At 46.5% G+C, this 21,954-nt stretch overlaps 1 protein-coding gene across 1 annotated transcript in view; it reads left to right on the top strand.

Annotated features, from left to right (window-relative positions):
* Positions 1 to 21,716, top strand: part of LOC144174145 (uncharacterized) — a 332,399-nt gene extending 310,683 nt beyond the window's left edge. The window contains exons 9-10 of the mRNA XM_077702638.1: positions 17,353 to 17,635; positions 20,866 to 21,716. Of these exons, the coding sequence (XP_077558764.1) occupies positions 17,353 to 17,633 (281 nt within the window). The 3' untranslated portion in view covers positions 17,634 to 17,635; positions 20,866 to 21,716. The remainder of the gene's footprint in view (positions 1 to 17,352; positions 17,636 to 20,865) is intronic.
* The last annotated feature ends 238 nt before the right edge of the window (positions 21,717 to 21,954 follow it).

Genomic DNA, 21,954 nt, shown 5'->3' with positions numbered 1-21,954 from the left:
AGGGAGACTTGCTCGTCTACGCTGTTTGCCCGCTTTGAGCACGAGCGCTGCCGGTCCCTGTGCAAGCAGCCTCGCGCATCAGAGAGAGAGAGAAAAAAAAAACAAGAAAATAGTCCCATCCAGCTACCGAGTGTCCCCTGCCAATAACACGCCCACGCGGACAGCGTACGAGCAATAATGGCCCTCGACAACGCAGACTAGTGGAGCTGGTGCTCGGCCTGCTCAATGCTATTACAGTGGGTCACATGACTTGTTAGATGAAACCTTGCAGTAAGAGTTGAAATAAGAAAAAAGAAAGTCACTGTACGCCGCCTCCGCGTGGCCAACGCATCAAATATGCAATTCGATGCAACGCGCAGGTTTCGTGCTATGTATGAAGAGAACTACTCACACGTCTGAGGCGCCAGACTTGTTGACACGGTGTCAATACCGTCGCTTTAGTTTTGAGCAACGTGCTTTCATTTTTATTACATAATTCCCGGACGTCATGTTTGCCTAATCGAAGAGTTTCACCTTCGAACTGCATGTTTGCAACCCGTCATTCGTAAAATTGTAGCGTCGCAAGCTGCTCGTAGTCACGAAAACGAGAGCACGGGTGACATTCTCCGTTCTGGTTATGTTCTATTTTAAAGCACAGCTTCACTAATCTTGTACCGCGGTTCTGCCGTCGCGGAGGATTTGACCTTCATTTGACCGCAGCTTCGCCGCACATGACTCGCCAGGCCGAGGTCCGCCGAGAGCGGCGTTCGGTAGCCGCCCGGCGTAGGGTGCCTCGGTTCAAGCGCGTCCGCCCTAGGGAGCCTACATGCGCCGCGCCTTCGTCGTTTGAAGGCGCGGCGCATGTAGGCTTCCTAGTCCGCCCTGGCCCGCGGCGCCGCCAATGCAGGCTTGGCGCATGCGCTCTTCGCAGCCGGTTCGCCGCCTGACCACGTGACTCGCCGCGTGCATAGGATCTTGGCCATGAATGAGAGTGGTGCCGTGCCGTCTTCTCTCAACGCTGTGCTGCAGCTGAAGGGTTTGGGTCGTAGGCAGAAAGCGGCACCTGACCACCCCTTAAAGGAGCCATGAAGAGAAAACAAAAGTTTGTTTTATTCGAAAGATTAGGTGTTTCATAGTACCCCAAGCGCTTTCCCGGAAGCAAATGATGCATTATTCACTGAGAAATAAGGCAATTTAAGCCAAAATTTTAAATCTCCCGCTAAAATTGAACATTTCGTGACGTGTACAATGGCGTCATAGAGCCGGTCCATGAAACAGATACTTAGTATGTCGACTCCATATAGCACCCACACGCGGGAGTCGATCGAGACGGCGGCCATTTTAGAAATACTAGTAAAACCTAGTGCACCCGCAGCCCTAGTCATGGAATCGCCTGATCCGGAGAACAAAACTCTCGCCGAGGAGCTCGGGCTTGCATTTAACAACCTCACACCACAAAAACGCTCAATGCTTCTAAGTGCACGAGCGGCAAGAGTTGTGGGATACGCGGTGGACGGGAAAGCGACCATTCCGCGATAGCCAACAGACGAACGCCCAGCCGTCGGCACCGCTGCCTCGTCAGCCCCGTCGCGACGGACGAATATAGAGTGGTACGTATGTGCCGTATTTTGATTACGGTTAATAATAGTTCAATTTCAGTAGCAGTATCACTTATGCCAGTTGGCCGGTGTCGTGTATGGAAAGCCGTTCGCGCGAGCTCTCTGCTTCGACCAGAAAGATACGAGCGTCAATGCGCGGTGTTTACGGCATTTTTTCCCCCAAGGTCAGAGCGATTTGACGAAGTCGGCGACGAGCGCCAGCATGTCCCAGGAGTGAGCTAACGTAAGGGTCCCTGCCGTAACTGAACAAACTGAAGTTTTCAGTGGTTGTAAACTGGAAACGAGCTCGTAACGACAGCAGCAAGCCAACACCATTCGAAACTTACGCGACGACTGGCACTATCTCGTCGCTTCTTGCTGTTCCTTACTCCCCTCGTTTCTATTTTTACCTTTGCTGGTTGGCGATATGACGGACAACCTCCTGCGAAGGGATTACGATACGAAGCAAAATCGCGGCTGTGCGTGCTGGAACGGTTCGTTGGCCCCGAAGAGCCTCGAACCCGAAAATTCGTCTGCGCGACGGCGAGATGTCGAGCTCGGCCGGCGCGCTAGTTTCGTACGCATAGGAACGTTGCTTGCGAGTTCGTTCTGACCTTCAACCGTTTACTCCACCGTTCTTTGTCATAAAAAGAATGTGCAGTATGTTTCACGGGCATTTAGCTCGCTATGCAAACTGTAAGCCCTGCCTAACATGCGTTTGCTTCTGCCAGCCTCCGCCAATCGCAGAGCTTAGCCCATGTGACGGCATAGGTTCTGTTGCGGGAAATGAGCTGGTGGGTCGCATGACCATTCCCGTTTTTCCTAATTATGTAGCTTATTTGAGCGAAGTTTGCGTTATAAGTGGTGTCGTTATGGTTCTAACGAGGCAATCTTTCGAATGAACCAAACTTGTGTTTTCTCTTCATGGCTCCTTTAAATATCGCCGGGTGAGCTGCTGCACTGGTGAAAAAAAATAAAGCCGTTCCACTCAATGTGAAAGCTGTCGGAAGTGCAGAGTAGTGCTTTCCCATAATGGGCTGTAGCGCCGTTATCCGCTCACTGCTACCACCCAATGAAAATCAAATTTCCCGCCTTCGCAGTGTTCGCGCGCCCCCTGCCTGAAACTGCGCCAGCGGGAGTTCTGTTTTAGATGCAGAGCATCTGATTCACTCGCCTTGTCCCTCCGGCGTCGTCGTCGTTGTTGTCGGCGTTGTCCACCCCTCTGCCATTCTCCTCGCCGCGCGAGCTGCGCTCTCCGCCGCTCTCCGCCGCTCTCCGCCGCTCACCCCCTCTCCTCTCCGATAACGAACACTCTCTCGCGAGGGGCATTGGATTGGATTGGATTGGATTGGATTGGATTGGCTTGGCTTGGCTTGGATTCGGTTGGATTGGATTTGGATTGGATTGGATTAAAGTGGATTGTGTTGGATTGCGTTGCGTCATAGCCGCGGCACGTTGCGTCATAGCCGCGGCAGACGCGCTGGGGCCGGCGCATGTGCAGTACTCTCTCTTCCGCGGTTTCCTCTCCTTCGGGCGCGCTGCGCATATAACCGGTGTGCCGTTCTCCGGCGAAGCAACATCCACGCTTGGCTCAAACACCTAGAGTCCACGCCTCTTTACAAGTACGCCAACGTCGTCATTGACTGGGACCAGCTTACGCAGTCCCCTCAACGTTATGAGCGCTATAAAACGCGTTCCCTTCGCCGCTCCGCCTATGCGTCGCATCTACACAGGGGTTCCCGCGAGGGGAGGTGGGAGTTTTTACGAGAGTAAGCGAAAAAAAGTGGCAGTGCAACGCCGGCAAGTGCGGGAGGCAAAGCTAGTGAGAAACTCTATGGCGGGAGGAAAAGCATGCTCGAAAAGAACAGAACTCCCGCTGGTGCTGTTTTAGGCAGGAACGCGCTAGCGGAGGCGGGAAATTTAAACTGCATTGGGTGGTTGCAGTGAGCGGATAACGGCGCTACAGCCCATTATGTCGAATCACTGCTCTGCACTTCCGACAGCTTTCACATTGAGTGGAACGGCTTTAATTTTTCTTTTTGTGCTTGCTTTTCCTACCGTACGTGCCGGCGTTGCACTGCCACTTTCTTTCGCTTGCTATCGTAAAAACCAACCCAATGAGCGTTCCTAACTGAATGAACGCGGGCGCTACCGGTTAATACGTATATTTTGCCTCAAATGTACCTACAGTTTTCTTTGCGCTACACAACGAAGAGATGTATGACAAGCACCAGCGGTGTAGGAGTTTCGAACTCATATAACTATATAAACCGCTTGGCTTTCGAAGCCTCTGGGTTACGCCGCGACGATAGCCGCTACGACGGAACGCCGTATGGCTCTACTTGGGTCCAGTGAGCGAGCTACGACGACAATGCGAGCCCCTAAAGTTCTCTGATCTTAATATGCCAAGCGCGATGCTATAGTGTCAGAGACTGAAGAAAAGCGAGCCGCTCGGCTCGGAATTCACCGGGAGAGGGACCGTAGCCGTAGACAAAGGCAGGCTTTCGACGAATAGTATAATAATTACAGCTGAATCAAAAGTTAAACAAGTGAAACCTTGACGTAACGATGCCAAGCCAAGCTATCGCTTTGCACATCGAGAGTTAGCTGATCTAAGCCGGAACCATTTTTTTCATCCCGCCAGACGCAGTTTTGGGTCCACATTTCTGTGTAACGACGCTGCGTTTATGTTGTAACCCGTCAATTATATTCCATTACGAAATTACGAATAATGTTTATACTGTGGGATGATTCCTCGTGCTTGTTGCTTGCTGTTCACACAACCATCGTGAGGCCACAAGCCTCCAATAAGGCATCCGGGCGAGCTGGCCTTTAAAGGGACACTGAAGTGATATGTAAACATTGCGGGATTACTAGCGCAAATTGTAGTCCTGAGTCCCCAGGCCATGTTTCGACCACTCTAGGCGCGTTTACGCGATTTTATTTAGTAGAAAAACTAATTCGAAAATGCTGACCTCCTCTCTTTACGCTCGCCCATTTTCTGTGGCGGTTTCGTGTGACGTCAGGAGGGGATGAGCTGGCAATTGGCTGCGGTACTGCACGGCTCCCCGGCCTTCAGACAGAGTCAGTCGGCCCAGCGTTTCGTCCGCCGGCCGCCGGCGGGTAGTCGCAATCAAGGAGGTTAAAAAAAATTGCTTGGTCGCAATTCGTTGAAACAAAGCCAGGACACGTTTGTGAATGAAAGAATGTGCCTTTCTTTACTTGGTTTGTTTGTACACTGTATCTAGCTCCAAGTCAAGGTCGCTTCACACAAGCGCTGCACAAGCGCACATGCGACGCTTCGCTGACTGGTACGCCAGTAGGAAAATATAAGGCCTCTTGAAGGCGGGAGAAGAGTCAGCGAAGTCAATAGAGGTACTAAGGAAATAAAATCAACTGATATTTTTACCGTACAGCGTAAAACTAGGGCGCGGGAAGCACTTCTTTGCGCTGGGCGAACAAGCACAGCGGTCAGCAGCACGACTACGCATCTGCGAACGCTTTTCCGTCTACGAAATGCAATTGCTAGACGTGAGATACTGTGGAAACTCGGGCGACGCTTACTGCACGAGCGGAGTACAACAAATAGTCACCTAAGCTGCTTGAAATGACAAAACTAAATAAAAGTGTAAACCGGTTGTACAATATATACCTTATATTAGCAAGCCTTTTGTATCCCGCTTTGTGGCTCAGTGGTCTGGGGCGCTGGGTGTGACAACGCAAGTGTTTTGCAAGTCACAAGTTCGAATCCCCGCGGGTACGTGCTTTTTTATTTTTGTAAGTTAACTTTTTTGTTTTCCGCCGATGTTTTCTATATTGAGTTCACCTTTTTTTGGGCCGCAACGTTCATGGCCACACGAACTAGTTCACAAAACGCGCACAGGCTGGCACTGGCGCGCTAGCGAGTTCTCGTTGGCGTGCTGTTGCCATAAGCACCGACTGCTTGCAGGCAGTGGGCACAGGCCAGAATGAACAGACCCTTGCCCTGGTGCGAACACGCTTTTTACGATACAGGCATGAGGGAGGCAAGCTCCAAATATGGGGGAAAAGCGCATGACATTTGGGCGTCTGCGGGTACGCGGAGGGCGTTCATGCACTGCGTAGGTCTCGGCTAGTGAATGCTACGACTACAAGCCGTCCTGGGAGGCTTATCTTGTGCATTTTACAGCCAACAACATGGCAGAAGCGCGGTACGATGATTACTGAGATATTGAGAATGCCCATCCAACAACGCCATTGGTTATGTTTTACAGAACCGAAACCGAAACTTGTTTGATTGCTAACCTTGGGCATCGTCCAATCACGGCGCCCCTCCTCCTAACGTCACAGCCTTAGTTGGTGCGGCCGCCGCAAACCGCGCATGGTAGTTTTTCTTCTTTCGCGCTTTGTAAAATAATTACCGATTTGTCAACCGGATAAACGATGAAAAGTGTGCTAATTTGAGCCAGTCTACGCAGTGCAAGCAAAAACGGGAGCTTGACAAATTCACTTCAGTGTCCCTTTAAGATTCATGATTTGTGCGCGTGTCCGCGTTTTTCTCCCCTGTGTCCCTGCTTGTTTTGCACAAGTGTAGTTATGCACCTTCATTTGGCAGCCAGTCAGTGACAGCTGAAAATGCAATGCAACCAAATATGCTCACTGCCATCAAACGTCCTCATTGCTGCCCGTGCCCTGCTTGCCAGTGACGTGTCATTCGCAAAGACAAATGACGTTACAAACAAAGTACACCTGCCATTGTAATGTACGCAGCAGGTCTAGCACAGCCGCCGATCGAGTTTTCCCTTCTTCCCGTGAGCTGTGGGAATTTTAGCAACCAAGTGGCATCTGAGACTCATCGAGAATTTTGCCGCGATTCAGTTGCTCGAAAGGGATGACGGAAATCGGGGTCAGAACTATTTTTAAGCTGTCTCGGGCTATTAAACAGCGGGTTCAGCGCGATAACTTCCCCTTCCAATCTCGACTTCTCAATTGCCGTTTCGATTGTCGTTAAGAGTCACCGCGTCTGTTACCACCCACTCAGTAGCAGTAGAAGTCACAGAACCGCACCCGTAAACTTTATCGCTCGTTCAACTCTCTTAGGTGTCAAAGAAATTGAACTTTCGAAACTTCGCATTGTCACGATTATTTTTGTTCCGCTGTTTACTGACTACCCATACTGAACCACTTGTGCGATATATTCTCCTTGGTTCGTTTACGATTTTTACAGGGATTGCCAAGTTCACGCCGACGCTAATAATGGTGTATGTGTAGCTATGCTAACACTAATAATGAACTTGCGTGCGTGCTTGCACGCGTCTGCAATTACAGCACTGCCGACCGAAGCACGTGACAGCAGTGGCGGCCGCCCGTACGTTTTGCCGGCCACACTTACCACTTTTAAGAAACTCGTGGGAGTTGTAAGATTGATTGATTGAATGAATTTATTTGAGAGAAGAGGTAGAAATCTTCGCGTGACGAAGGGGGGGAAGGGAAGGAGAAATAATCCAGTTGGAGGATAGGGTTGGAGCCTTACGCGTGCACGCCCCGCACACGGACCACTGGATTAAGGTCATCTTCACTAGACCGGTTGGCCCGGCGAATTTATGTATATTCCCCAAGGTTTCTTTTACATCCCAGAGAGGGGTTATCCACTTTTCACTGGATGTGTTGAGAGGAGATAAGCACCTCAGCGTTCCTCTTAGAATCCGGTGCAGACTAACAGGATGGGACGTATAGATCCGCACTGCACAGCGGGCCGGGAAAGGGAAGAGGGGGAATGGGCGCGGTGGGGTCACATCTCGTTCTGCAGAAGCGGCTGTAGCAAGTCCATCGGTCGCACATGTCAGTTGGGACCGCTGTGCCGGAGCGGGCCTTGTGTAGCATGATCTGAAATGAAGGATGGGAATCAATCCGCGTGCTTACGAAAATTCTCAATAACATCGACGAAACCCATCACAGTTTAGTTTTGTATAGTTCTTGAAAATACTCTGCCTCAGATGCTTTTCTTTTGCATGAGTAACCAAAGCTTTCGTCCGACGCGCTTTTAGACACCTAGAACCACCAAAAAACGATTTACTTTCCGGGATGTCATTGAACACAGCCTACGATTTTTTCTTGTGCTTTGAATGCATTCGAATCGCCGCCAGTTTCGATGTCACCAACCTATCTGGCGTCAAAGCTCTACGTGTATCATTTTCATCCCGAAAGCCATACTGTTTACTGACGGGTTACTTGCGCCGTTTTCAAAAGGATGATTGCCGATTTTTGTGCCTTCCGGTCACAGCCTCTCGACATTATTGATTTCATGCCGTTTTCGAAAATCAATAAAGGGGGGGGGGGAGTTTTTCGTCCGGTTCTTTATATATCAGATCAAAGGCAAGACACAAAATGCACAATACAAATAAAGACATTCAGTGCTCTGATCAAAGCTTACCGCGCATCTTTGTGCAAGAGTTGTTGACTGCCTTCGTATGAATATCACCGCGGAATTTTGGCTGGCTTGAGCAGATGAAGGCATAAAAGTGGCTGACCAGGAATTTTTTATTCGTGCAACCTTAAGAAACAAAACGAACGAAAATTCCGCAATCGGCACGCACAAAAGACCTTTATGGCATCGACCATGCGCTCGCAGACACTTCTCAGCGTGCAAAGCGTCTTAGACTTTTTTATCCCGCCTTTCTTTTTCGCGGCATTATGCTCTGCAAAGTAGTACCGAAGCAGCTCTTTGAAATGTGAAGATGCAGTAAAAATAGCAGTATGATACGTCATCAGCTTGAGGAAAGGGGGGCCTTTTCTCGTTGGTACCGACAAAAGGCGGCAGAGGTTCTAAAAGATTTTATAGACGTCATCACTGAAAGTTAGAAACAAGTAGTGACGGCAAAGTGCCTTTTACATCTGCCTCTGGTTGCCTACGCACAATCTTGCGCAAAATAAAATGTGGACACATTATTTATATGCATTAATAATTTGCGACAACTGGGATGGTTTTATCGATAGCGCATTTCGTTGTTGTCAGGGAACGGACACTGTTTAAGCTACTCTGGGCAGGGAAAATACCTTGACAAAGCTGGAAAGTTTATTTTTCGAGAATATGGAGGGATCGAAGAATTGACGGTACCTGAGAGCTGTCTTCAAACGACTCAGTACCGGAAGATTATTGGAGGGGAGAGGGGGGAGGGCCGAGGATCATTAGGAAACGAAAGGGCGCCCAGATGAAGAAATTCAGCGCCCCAACATCGAATGCAGGCTATGGAATTCTTTTGTGAGCGTCGAGGAGTGACATAACTCGCCCAGCAAACCACGTTACGTCGTGCAGATATCCCGGAGACGTCAGCAAAAGGCATTGCAGATGTCCAGGAGACGTACCGTTGGGGTCGGAGTTACATATATTCAACGTTGGTACAACTGCAAAAAACGCACCCAAATCACACGAAGGATAACGTACAATAGACGTCTCATGGTACTTTTATATGCTGTTTACGGGACGTTATCTTAGTGGTACGTCTTATGGATATTGTAGTGGTACGCATGCAAGACGTCTATAGATGTCTGTTCTACATTGGTTTTCTGTCTTTGGCACAAGCATTAGTTTTTTATATTCATGACTTGTGTACGTTAGTATGATATTGTTGAGATGAACCTGTATGCCTGAAATTTACATTCTTTATACATTATTTGGAAGTTTGGCCAGCCCCCTTTCCAAGGTTGCCTACGTGTTGTGGGCATTTATACTTCAAATACATGTCTTACTAGCTATTCAGCACTGTTTGCTGTTACTTGTCACCTGGTTTCTAGATTAATGTGTTTCCACTTTTGAAGTGCTGCATACTGCATGAAGTCTCATATGTGAAGTGCCAAGCAGACCACACACTTTCGCAGAAGCACACGAAGCGCAGCTCTAAACAAGAAATGTCGCATCGAAAACAAGAGGCAGTAAGTAACAGCAAACCAGTCCTGATCAGCACAAGCGCCCTGGACACTAAGGCAACCACAGTAGCGTCATCGAATTGTACCATACAGCACGGCTGTACAGGCTTCTGCAAATAAACTATCACAGAAACAATTCAAAAAATAAAATAATTAAAATGACAGTCTCCCATCCTATCTGTAAGTACCTGCAGCTGGGTAGTAAGAACGCTTTCAAAGTACACATAAAACACAAAAGAGTTCAGGTAAAACAGTTTATATTGACTTCCAAATTATGTAAATATACTTTTGCAACACAACCACTTTAATTTTCATTCCTCATTCCTATCTGCTCTGGCCCACAGGGTACACATTGTACAATTACAAGAATAGTACACATATTCATGACAATATATAAGTCACTTACAGCAGAAAGGTTGACAAAAAATAGGAAGAAAAGCAAATATGTAAACCCAGGGTACAAGCACAAGATAGTTATGCAACTTGAAATATCGCACATTAAAATAATTGGGTGAAAAACAACGCAAGAAAAGTGTGAAAACAAAGAAATTATTGAATGGTGGTTATAAAAACACATGAAATTTACGACACTGAATAGTTCACATGTAGTGAAAAGTTTGTGGAACAATAAAACAAAAGCCCCTAGGAAACACAGAAGTGGTGTTGAGTGGTGGTTGTGAGTGCCATACAAATTTAAGCTACTTTAAACAAACCAACATCTAGGGAAATTGTTATGATCTATAGAAAAGGTGTGTATAAAGAAATGAGTGTACGGCGGTTACAAGAGCAGTAGAAATTTACGTGATGAAATGATTCACACATAGTGAAATGACAGGACAACAATAAAACAAAAAAAAACTTTAGAAACAACTTATTGAATTCTGGTTAGGAAAACAAAAAGTTGCACTATTTCAATATTTCACACAAAGTGATATGATTTGGGAACAAACGAAAAAACGGGGAACACGGAAATGATTGAATATTAGTTATAACAAGACAGATTTACATGACTACGTGATTCACACCAAGTGATACGCTCAAAGAACAATAACACAAAATAAAAACGCATGGAAGCACGGAAATGATTCAATGGTGGTTCAATGGTGCATGCCTCCATCATCAGTTATGGTAGGGATTCTTGAACAGTTTACGTTCTTCGTTGTGGTGCCAGAAACTGCCAAAATAGTTGCAGACCGGATTGGTTGGAAAGTGAGTGAAAATTTCATGGTCCAAAGGCGGAAAGAAATTTAATACCGCTTCTAGCAATAAAAACTAAGAAGCCGCAGGTTGTCGACAAAGCTGATATTTGCGCAGGATGTGACTGACAATAAAAATCTGGGCCAAATACATTGTCTGGTGAAAGAATTTGATGTCTGTAACTACACGAAGATATCTAGTTACACACAATGCAGGATGGCACTCGCAGGTGGAAAAAAGCGTGTTCCCTGTTTTCCAAACCAGGAGAAGTCCTGCGCCAAGTTGACCGTCAACAGTAGCTTGAGCAGGCGCATTGTGCAGACTGTTGCAGTAGCATTTCCCTTGTAAGCCAGTTCATCAATCTAGGCATGGGTACAGGAAAATCTGTGTTCTTAATACAGCTTTTTAAGACTGGTATAATACAGAATGGCCGCCTACCATTGTCCCTGAAAAAGACAGTGTATGACAGCTGCATCCTACCGGTACTCGCCTACGGCGCAGAAACTTCCAGGCTAACTAAAAGGGTCTAAGTTAAATTAAGGACGACTTAGCAGGCAATAGAACGCTAGAAGATGGGTGTAACATTAAGGGACAGGAAGAGAGCGCAGTGGATATAATTTAATGTCAGCACTGGCACTACTAAGGCAACCTTAACACTAACTATGACAGCTATTGTGAGGTACCACTATATATCAGAACTATATTTCGTGAATGGGGACTCTGAGAACATTTTAGCCCAGCTACAGCTCCCATCTGAACTTGCAAAATATTTTTCTGTGTCTATCCTAACCGCTTGGTGGATTGAAGTGACAATATATACACGGATGAAGCCATGTCCACAAAATGTGGCAAAAGGAAACATGCACAAACCCGGACAGCGTTACTGCCATGGACGTGTACTTCGTGCAGCAGAATGGCGAGGTGGGCTAGTTGGTATATATGCATAACTAAATCTTCAAAAAGCACATCACTGAAAGACTCGTCATGTTGTCATGTTCGCTTGTCCTGCTAGGCCTACATTTTTAGTTGAAGTATACGTTGTACAGCAGGAAGCATCAAATTAGTGCAATACATTTTTACAGCACAATTACATTCACACATAGTCTAAGTTGCACTAGTCAGCAGCCTGCAACATGTAAGTTATTAGCAAACGACAGGCCAGACACCAGAATCATACTCTGCCTTAAACCTGCGAAATCCCAAATGCTGTGTTACTCTGATCACCAACGTGTGTTACACACTAAATTCATTAAGCTGAAAATTCCATAAGTTACAGAAATTTAACAGCCATTTTTGAATATTTTTACTAGGTTCTGAAAGGTTAATTTACGTTTGCGATGCTGCAGTAAAAGTACGAAGCACAACCAGCGCTGCTAATACTATGTACCAGTTACGACATGCGTATAGTTCTGACGTTACAAAGAAATTCGGGTTGCATACACGTTGTTCATTCCAACATTTCACCACCAAAGTGAGCGTTCGAAAAGATTGAACACTCAATCGAAACGGGAAAAAAGCATCCAGATAGCATTTTAATCTAATGCTGTACTCTCGCAATTCACTCGATTTATTATTTTATTTTAATGCTACACGCACGGCAGTCATTCAATTTATTGTGCACGTTTTTTAACCGAGAACTATTATGACGAAAAAAAAACGGCATCTGCAGAAACGAAACAAAAACCAATATCACGCTAAAAGTACACGATGTGCGTGTAACCTATACACACTTATATTCGCACAGGCGCTTATTTTCGCACACGCACTTATATTCACACTCTCCAGCTTTTCTTATTTCATTTCATATCAAAACATTCGCCTAGCAAAACAGGACAAAACACAAACACTTCACCAAACACAGGGCTAGAAATTGCGCGAGAATAGATTCTGTTTACAAGCGCAGCAGCCAGGTACAAAGGTCTACCGACAAATCTCCGCAACGCACAAAGCGAGTCCCTCAAATCGTTAAGGCTAACCGCTTACGCGTACCGAAGTTCGAGAGCAACTCTACTACGTTAAATACATATGACAAGAAAACAAGGTTCACTATTACTCACTTACCTCCACTACTTGGCAGTATTTCTTCGTCCGGTAGATAAATCCATGGTAGTCAAATCACCAAAATAACGAAAGTTGAAGGCGTGCACACCCGTGCCGTCACCGGCCTGTAGCACGCGTATCGATACGGAATGCAGTTAATACAACTGTCGGACGATTGGACTCGCCGCGCGGCGACTTCCTGTCTCGTGTTCGTCCGAGGGAAAAACTAGTTCCTGAAAGACACCCACCTTGATAAAACGCGTTGCGAAATAGATGTCCAAGTTATTGGTAAATACAGATATTAGTTGCCAATTATATACAAGAAGAGCTTGAGCGTGGGTATTTTTTAAAGAAAACAGTAATTGTACCGACAATCTAGATTACGGCATTTAAGGCAATTTCAGGGTCTGCGGTGGAAATACAGCTGCCGTGGGGTTGTGGGCGCCGTAATTTTACGGTTTGTCCTGAGGCCGCAACCACTTGCAGCGTATTTTCCGCGCTTTCGCGCGTCGACTTCGCCCCGCGTTGACGGCGTCGGCAAAATGCACGGAGGAGGAGGAGGAAAAAACTTTATTGAACAGGTAGTCTCGAGCTTCGAAGTGGGCGGGGTCCTCAGTCCAGGATGGCCTGCCGTCTTCGCCCTTTCAGCGAGCCAAAGCTGCTTACTTAGGTCCGAGCTGGCAAGTTCACTCTCCCACTGCTCCTATGTAGCTACGCCGATGTCTATGCTGTTCGCCAGATATAAGCGCCGAGGCAGCGCCAGAAAGCATCCGAAAGCAGGCGACATCGTCCGGATTATATGTCCATCTCCTTGTTTGGGGTCATTACGTGCGCAGAAAACAATCATTTTTTAACGTGTGGTAATTTGGTGCCTTGAGGCAAATTACAAGCTATTTCTGTTCGAAAGTGCGCATTCCTCCGTGGCTAGCTTGGCTTTCATCGGGGAGATCGGGGGTTTGGGAGAGCTTTTTGCGAGTTAAATACGGGAGCTCTGGCTACATCGCTTGTAGTGTTAGCATGATGGGCTTGTCTGCAAGATCGGTGCGTAACGAACAAAGTTTATCAATGCCAGAAATCTAGCGGTGCATTCAATTTCATTCGCGGCTACCGTAGCTTGCATAGGGGGAACGATGAAGCGCGATAGCTTTTCTTGGCTTAAATAAAGGAGCTATGGTTACATCACTTGCAGTATTAGCATAATTGACCTCGCCTCCAAGATCGGTGCGGAAGAAACAAGCGTTAGCACTGCCTAAATTTGTCAAATACGACCAAAACGAATCACCCGACAATATTCGCTGGCAGCCTCTGTTAGGGTACCAAATTCTTGGGTCCACGCATTGGTTTCCGGCGTGGTCGAGTGGATTGGAGCTTAGGTGCTCGCGTTGTGTTTTGAAAGTCTATGGTTCGAATCTTGGCAAAACCTCACGGATTTTTTTAGTTTTTTTTTTGCAATAAGGGTGTCATCAAAATTTTTTTCAAGGCAAAAAAAGGCAGAGTACCTTGCCGTTTAACCTACAAGTTGACGGTAACCTCAGTATCAAGGCAGCCCCGAAATTTGCTTTGCTCACACTTTGAATTCATGAAGCTGCAGTCGGTACGTAACATCAAGGTTAAATCAAGTAGTTTGTAAAGTTGTGCTAATTGCGTCTTCGTTCATCATCCTCTCTTATTTTGCTCAGATTTGACTACAATGACCCCCCCCCCCCCAAAAAAAAAAAAAAAAAGCACCCTTACAAGGCTCGTTGGCAACGTCGCTTGTAAACGAATTCTGCACAAAGTCCCTGCCTCTTTCCGTGAGGTTCGGTATTGGGCTACTGTTTTGAAGGTCAAAGCTTCAAAGCAATAGTGGTGGATTACAATACTTGCACAAAACCCTTACACAACACATACAAAACCCCTCGGTAAATTCAATACAGTACGCCTGCGGAGACTTTGAAAATAAAGTATAGCAGATATAGCTAAAATAAATGTAACTGCGATAGACATGTTCGAAGTAAAAAACGGACATGCCAGCAACATCTGAACAACGTCAGCAAAATATGTCTAAATACCGTCCCCAAATGAAGCAGCAGCAACATCGAGAGTACGTCTTTAGCAAAGTTGAAAGAACGTCCGACATTAAGGTACCAGCAACGTTATCTCAACATCCAAAAATTTTCATTAAAATATTGCACGTTGTATACGGATGTCTAATAGAGATACTGCTGGGACATAGACGTTCGGATCTTTTTGGGACGTCGCAGAGATGTTAGTGGTTTGCTGGGATCATGTTGATGTACAATAATATTGAGTTACAAGAGCCCTTTCATTGAGCACAGGCAAATGCAATCACTTTGTGGCCAGTGACTGCACACAGTGAAAAGCCTGTGAAATCAATTCTTAATTTCTTTAAAAAGGCCCTTTTCCGCTGCACGGATATCTCAGTTTGATTGCATTATGAGGCCTAGTACTGCTTAATGTGCAGTCCCTCGTGATCTAAACTGCTAGCGATGCTTACGATGCGACATTACAAGCCCAGACAGCAGGAAAATGCGAAACTAAACAAATGAAACCACAAAGGTCTATCTAAGCTGACGTCCTCATGCGGCTATGGACAAACGTTCCAAAAGAAAAAATAAAAACAAAAATAATGCGCCCATAAATATTAAATTCGTTATTAGCCGTATGTGAACAAAAATACATGATTGCCGGAGTTAAGAGATTTACTCGTTATAAAATGGAAAATTTGGGAAGCTTCACACAGCGTTACAGCGATTTCACATGCTGCCCACGTACGCTTGGTTTTGCAATTTAAATTTCGTGGTTTAACTTCTGGACGCGCCATAGCGGAGGGCTACGGAATAATTCAGACCACCACCCGAAACGAGAGAGTTCTCCTGTGTCGATAAAGTCTCAAAAGACCAAGTCTTTTCTTTTTCGTCTCTCTACAATATAAAAATCCCGCGTCCATGGAGTCAGCAGCCCAACGCCTTTACCACTGAACCACCGCGGCGGGTCTTCGGTACGCTGACTGCCCCAAATTAAATTGAGATAATTTTTGCCGCCAGTTACGACAATTCGCAAGCGCTCGGCAAACCAAGATAACTCAACATTCGCCTTTAATGCTTCAGTTCGTACGCGTTTCACGGAGGAACGAAGGAGCTCGGTGGTGGGTGTGGGGGTGGCGGTTAACATTTAATTGGAGCAAAAGGAAAAACGGGATGAAGGTAGGAAGCTTCCTTCATCGGCCGAAAATTTTAAAGCAACGCTTTACTACTCCCGTCCATCGATTTCGTGGAGGATGCGCAAATGACCTTTTGACCGGAGACACACCCCCGGCGACACACCCCTCGAAGCGCATCGCGGGATTCGCCGGGCCCGCTGTTCGCGACTGCGGGCGCCGACAGCGGTCGCCACCACCGCTGCAGCCGAGGCAGCCAACCACTCCTGCAGCCTCCCATGCATGCGGCGCTGGGTCGTTTCGGGCAACGCGACTCGTCTGGCGCCCGGCGAAGAGGAACGGTGCGTTCGCCATGAATGAATGCCGCGTTCGCCCGGCCTCCTTCTGTGAGCGTTGCAGGGAACCGAACGGCTTTGAGACGTGGTTGGCAATACAGCTAAATCAAGGGTTGACCAAGCGAAACCAAGGCCTAACGAGACTAAGCCAAGCTCTTGCTTTGCATATCCAAGGTTTGCGGAGCTAAGTCGCAGCCATTGTTTTATTCTGGCACTAAGCTTTATTGAAAAACGGCTTGCAGAAGACTTGCTTAAAGGGCCTGCCGACTTTTGCATGACACGACAAGAAACTCGCGCCTATCTCATGATGTATATTTTTACGGCAAAGCCATTTTACGCTGCTTCCAAACATTTTTCCCTGTCCTCACATAGAAACTTTCCAGGAGCCACAAGTCTTAAACAGCGAGGCGTTCCATAGCACGCGCTTTAATTCGTCAGAAGCGAAATGGTACGACGAACAGCGGCGCAACGAGTAGGAGACCACCCCTCGAAAACGAGGGGTGGAAGCGAAGCGTCGCAGGCGCTCAATCGTACATTATTTCTTTCGCATTCAGAACCCTCAAGGAGTGCTTTCGGGTCACCGGACTGTACTCGAGTCGTGAATTAGATGCGATGACACTACCCTTGTAGTCGTAGTCGGTGATTTGAAAGGGATGTGCCAGATCAAAAAAAGGAGTCGTTAACGCGTTATGTGTTTGAGACATTTGGTTTGCGATGCTACACCGATTGGGCCCAACTTATCGTATGTGCATCGATTTGGCATTATTTAAGAATGCGTCTGCAGTTGTTAGTATCACCATCAGTACGTGTACCACAAAGCCGTTTTCTTCCTATTAGTGGCAATGACATTACAACTCCGCTAGTCATCCACATTTGCAGGGCGGAATAGAGTTGAATTTTTTTTGTCGGCTGCGCCGTGGAATCAAGCATGCAATTTCGCCAACTACATCAACTGACGGCGTGCACTTCAATGGGCGATGTTTCCCCAGATGCTCTGCGTGTTGCTTGAACAAACTACGAACACTTTTGTGCATGTTTTATTTTGTCAAGGCAAGTCACTTTGATACAGCGTTCAGGCACTGAAACTGCAGCGTTCTGGCAACTTCAGCTATACATTTCTCCTTTAATTTTTGCGCAGCGCTGAGTTCGTGCCGGCTGACGCCAATCAAAGAGGAGAGCCAAGCTCGGGCCAACGGTCCTGCCGACACCCTGCACCAGAGCCTGGGCGCCACGGGCAGCGGCGAGACGCTGTCTCACGTCTACCTCGTCTCTCCGAGGCCCAGCCCCGTCGAGGGAGACGAGGAAGAAGACGAGGAGGAGCCGGAAGAGCCTGCCCCCGTCGACCAACGGGGCGCTGAGCGACCACCGCTGCCTGTAGCCGAGGTGGTCAGCGAGAGCGTCTATAAGTGGACCATCTGACGGTACGTGCCGCCGGACGAGGAAGGTTCATTGTGAAATGCTGGGCGCACAAAAACCGCAGACAGACAGACAGACAGACAGACAGACAGACAGACAGACAGACAGACAGACAGACAGACAGACAGACAGACAGACAGACAGACAGACAGACAGACAGACAGACAGACAGACAGACAGACAGACGATCGGGCGGGTGGACGGACGGACAGACAGACAGGCACGGGAGAGGGATAGGGAGAGAGAGAAAGAGCAAGAGAGAACGACAGAGAAATAGAGATCATGGGGGAGGGAGGGAGGGAGGGAGGGAGGGAGGGAAGTAGGAAAGTTTTACTTACGGCTGAAGCGAGTCTGTTCGTAGTCGGGGTCTTTAGTCCAAAGCTCTGCTCATGTAGGTAAGAGCAAAATACTACACGAGCGCAAGTAATCAACCACGTGTTTATTCACAACGACATAAAGTATATGGAGTTTTTTGAAATCTTGAAGTGCAGGAGTGCGCTGCCTGACACGAAAACGTATAACAGGCGGAATTACACGCGAACAGGCGAGGTGAGGCGCAATTCATGTGTTATGCCGCCTGTTCTACATTTTCGTGTCAGATGTTAAAACACTAACTATGCACTCCCAAGCCTTTCTGTATATAGGGTGGCGCTGGCACAGTCGGAGAGATACATGAAAAAACACAAACAATTTGTTGCCGAACAGCTCCTTAAAATAATTGTATCCTCCTAAGTTGTAACTGCATCCTGTGAAACTATGTCCTGTTACATCAGCTCCGCGTGACCGATAAAGCGGCACGTAGCGCTTTGCGTTACCTGCCACGTTTGGGAACTAGAAAGAGATAAATTAAGCATGCGAAAAGCCTCCACAATCTCTCAGTATTGCGTGCTATTGAGCCGAAACAAGCAGCCTTATTGCCTTAAAATTTAGTGTCCCGAGGAATTTACGATTTCTTACCAAATGCTATTACGTCGCCAATTAAACTTTTGGCTGATGACTAGGCACTTAAGCGAAAAGCCAAAGCAACTAATCATACCGCTCTACTACTGGCTGATCTTGACGACATCTTTGATTGCTGTATTCTTTGGACAATCAGTCTTAACCCAATAAAATGCAAAGTTATGCGATTTTCCAGTCTAGCTGCGTCGGTTGCTCCCACTTATAACATTAACAGTACCACACTACCGGGCCTGACCTGCTACAAATATCTTAGTGTGCTCTCAACTTCTTATCTTGCCTGTACCTAACATGTAACGTACATTGGTAACCACATTTTAGGTTATTTGAAACGAAATTGCAAAGCTGCAACGCCATACGTAGAGCTGCTTCTTTACACTTCCTTAGTAGCGTCCTATGCGGCACCAATTTCGGACCCACACACTAAATAACTGAAGCTGCTTCTTTACACTTCCTTAGTAGCGTCCTATGCGGCACCAATTTCGGACCCACACACTAAATAACTAACAGAAGCTCTTAAGGCTGTTCAAAACCACGCAGCTTGCTTTATTTCTGCTAATTGTAACCGTCTATTTTGTGTCACCGCCATTAAAAATTTAAAAATGCATTATCACTACCCCATCTTGCTTTGCACCGCTAAGTTGCACGTCTTTGCCTATGCTTTAAAATTTATCACCAGAAGGCAGAACTAAAATAATACACTTCTAAGCGCTCCGACTTGCACTTCACGACACATTGATTGTTCACGCAAGGTTGCCATTCCGCGTTGCTGCACTTCTGCATATTCTAATTAGTTTATTCAGCACATACCATCAGAGTGGGCTCATTCACCAGTATCACAGGTGCTAATAAACTTGAAAGAATTCTGAAGAAGTTGTAATGATCTGTATTCTATCAGCTGAGTTACATATTTCATTCTTTATGTCTGTCTTCGTAAAAGTTTATGCCCGATGTGGTATACATTTAACTACAGTACTCCATCTTGCAACTCTTTTTTATGGGTCATCTGTTCACTGTATCACTTGCACTTGCACTGTCATATGGTACCGGTTTTGTGTAATCTTTTTTTATGCTAATGTACCACTCCCCTCAGTAATGACCCTGTAGCCGTGAAGGCACCTTAAATAAATAAATAAATAAATAAATAAATAAATAAATAAATAAATAAATAAATAAATAAATAAATAAATAAATAAATAAATAAATAAATAAATAAATAAATAAATAAATAAATAAATAAATAAATAAATAAATAAATAAATAAATAAATAAATAAATAGCCACCTTTTCGTCTTCTCTAGGAATCCAGTGCGTTCCTAGAGAAACGTAGATCAAGAATGCAAGTGGTGAAACCGTCACGGTGGTTTATTACGTTAAAAGACTACCTGAGTGTTTCTACTAGTTGGGCAGCGTGGGGAAAACAGCGCTATTTTGTGAGTCCATCTATCAGGCTGGGGGACTTCCTTCTCCATTGACGATGTTATCTTCCGAACTCGTTTGGTGAATCTTATGAATTTGTGCATTTACTTTATTGTAACTGTTTTGCCTGACACCATCGACAAGTACTTGCCGGTTTCAGTCAATCTCCAATATCGCGTTTTTTCTTTTCATTTATTTCTGATTTTCCCTGCGATGCAGTATACCCCTGACCAGCCAAGGATATTTTCGTGTCCGCGTCAGCAGAAAACTCTCAGGCTATTATTGGCTACACAAAGAAACATCCCCGGCCCCTACTGGCTACTGGCTACACCCAGGCTACACAAACAATCCACTGGCACCACCAGGGCTCGAACCTGGCCACTAATAGAAGCGAAGCGATTGCCCGTCGTTCTGCCGACTCAGCTACGCCCACACGGGGAAACGGGGAGACAGACGGTGCTTTGAATACAGCGTCTGTGGATAGGGAGGGCGCTGTTTGGAGGTGGCACACGAAACAAGAGTGAGGGGAGGTAGTGAGAGAAACGACGCCATACCCGCGCGTGCCGCCCTCCTTCTCCCCCTACGAAAGACGCCCCTCCTCGTTTTATGTCTGTCGACGCTTCTGCGTTCGAGACGCCGCCCCGGCGAATCCCAAGTAACCGCTGGCAGAGCCTCTGGTTTCACTTTTTGTAGAGCCATGTGTGTGAATTCAACTGACGCCGCATGGGTAATTGTTGTGGTGTCTTTTACAGCTTCGCAGTCCAACCACCTTATAAGCGTGGATTGGAGCCACTTTTTTTAAAAGATATTTTATCCTGCGTTACGCCAGTAATATCTCCTTTTCTGTTTCCGTCTGCAGCCCATTCCGCCGCTAGAAAAGCCACCGTGCAAGGGAGAAACGTCACAGCGTCTACTTTACCGTCTACGACCATCAGCCAAGACGTCAAGGTTATCATTGTCGGGAAGTGACAGCCAGGTGGTGAACAACAAAGCAAGCGAACAACAAAGAAACGAAGATGGACACGTCGTGCCTTATTCGCCTTCCTCGAAAGACAGGGTATCCAGGACCCCTGCCGACGAATTCCTGCCGAAGACTGCATGCCATCCTGCGAAACTTAGAGCAGTAGGCTCACAGCGAGAAAAAAAGACGTTGCGAGAAAAAAACACCTATCGATGGACCCCATTTCTACCTCGATTTCACAAACCTTGTTTTAAGCACGCCGTAAGTTACAATATCGTCGCATAGTGAACAAAGTCACAGTGGTCAAGATTATTCAGTTCTTATATACGTATACATACACGTCTGTCCTAAAGAAATAGGTCACTTCCTAGTTTAGACACTTTTTTTTAAAGCTGCAGTGCCGACTGGTGAGGTGGTATTTGGTTTGTGCGATAGCATTTTTTAAAAGAAGAGTCCTGGGATTTCAAATGATTAGAATTTATAGAACAGCATAATTTCACAATATTCGTGGCGTCATCTTTGCGGAACAGCGGGAATAGGCAACCCATGCACCCCACATGACATCGGATGAACTACAAAAAAAAAATACACACTCATTTATTTCTCTTTCATAATTTCGAACCACAGTCTTCGTTAAAAACTCAATCCATATCGGGCTGTAGACGCAAAGTATACGGCACCATGTGTAAGTTTCCGACACGTTCTGAAAATGAACGGGTATGACGCAAAGCTGATGGGGTGGGGGGGGGGGGGGGGGGGATGTCTGAAGTTTAACGAATTAGGAATGTATCGCTTCCGGTAAGCCTGCGGAGTGACAGCTTCGGCGTCTAGGGGGCGCATTACAAAACAGGCGGAGATGTTATTATAAAAAAAATTGGTCGAAGAAGTGGAAATAAGAAAGACGGATGCAACGCCAGGCCAAAAGAAAGGGATAATAGCGAAACCCCCAGCATCCTCTCGTGTATTTTTTCAATGCCAAACGCATCG

This window comes from Haemaphysalis longicornis, unplaced genomic scaffold (genome assembly GCF_048455015.1).
Source record: "Haemaphysalis longicornis isolate Haplotype H1 unplaced genomic scaffold, Haemaphysalis longicornis Haplotype H1 scaffold_3, whole genome shotgun sequence".
NCBI classification, from domain to species: domain Eukaryota; kingdom Metazoa; phylum Arthropoda; class Arachnida; order Ixodida; family Ixodidae; genus Haemaphysalis; species Haemaphysalis longicornis.
The sequence above is the reverse complement of the archived record's forward strand: the minus strand, read 5'-3'. Positions and strand labels throughout refer to the sequence as shown.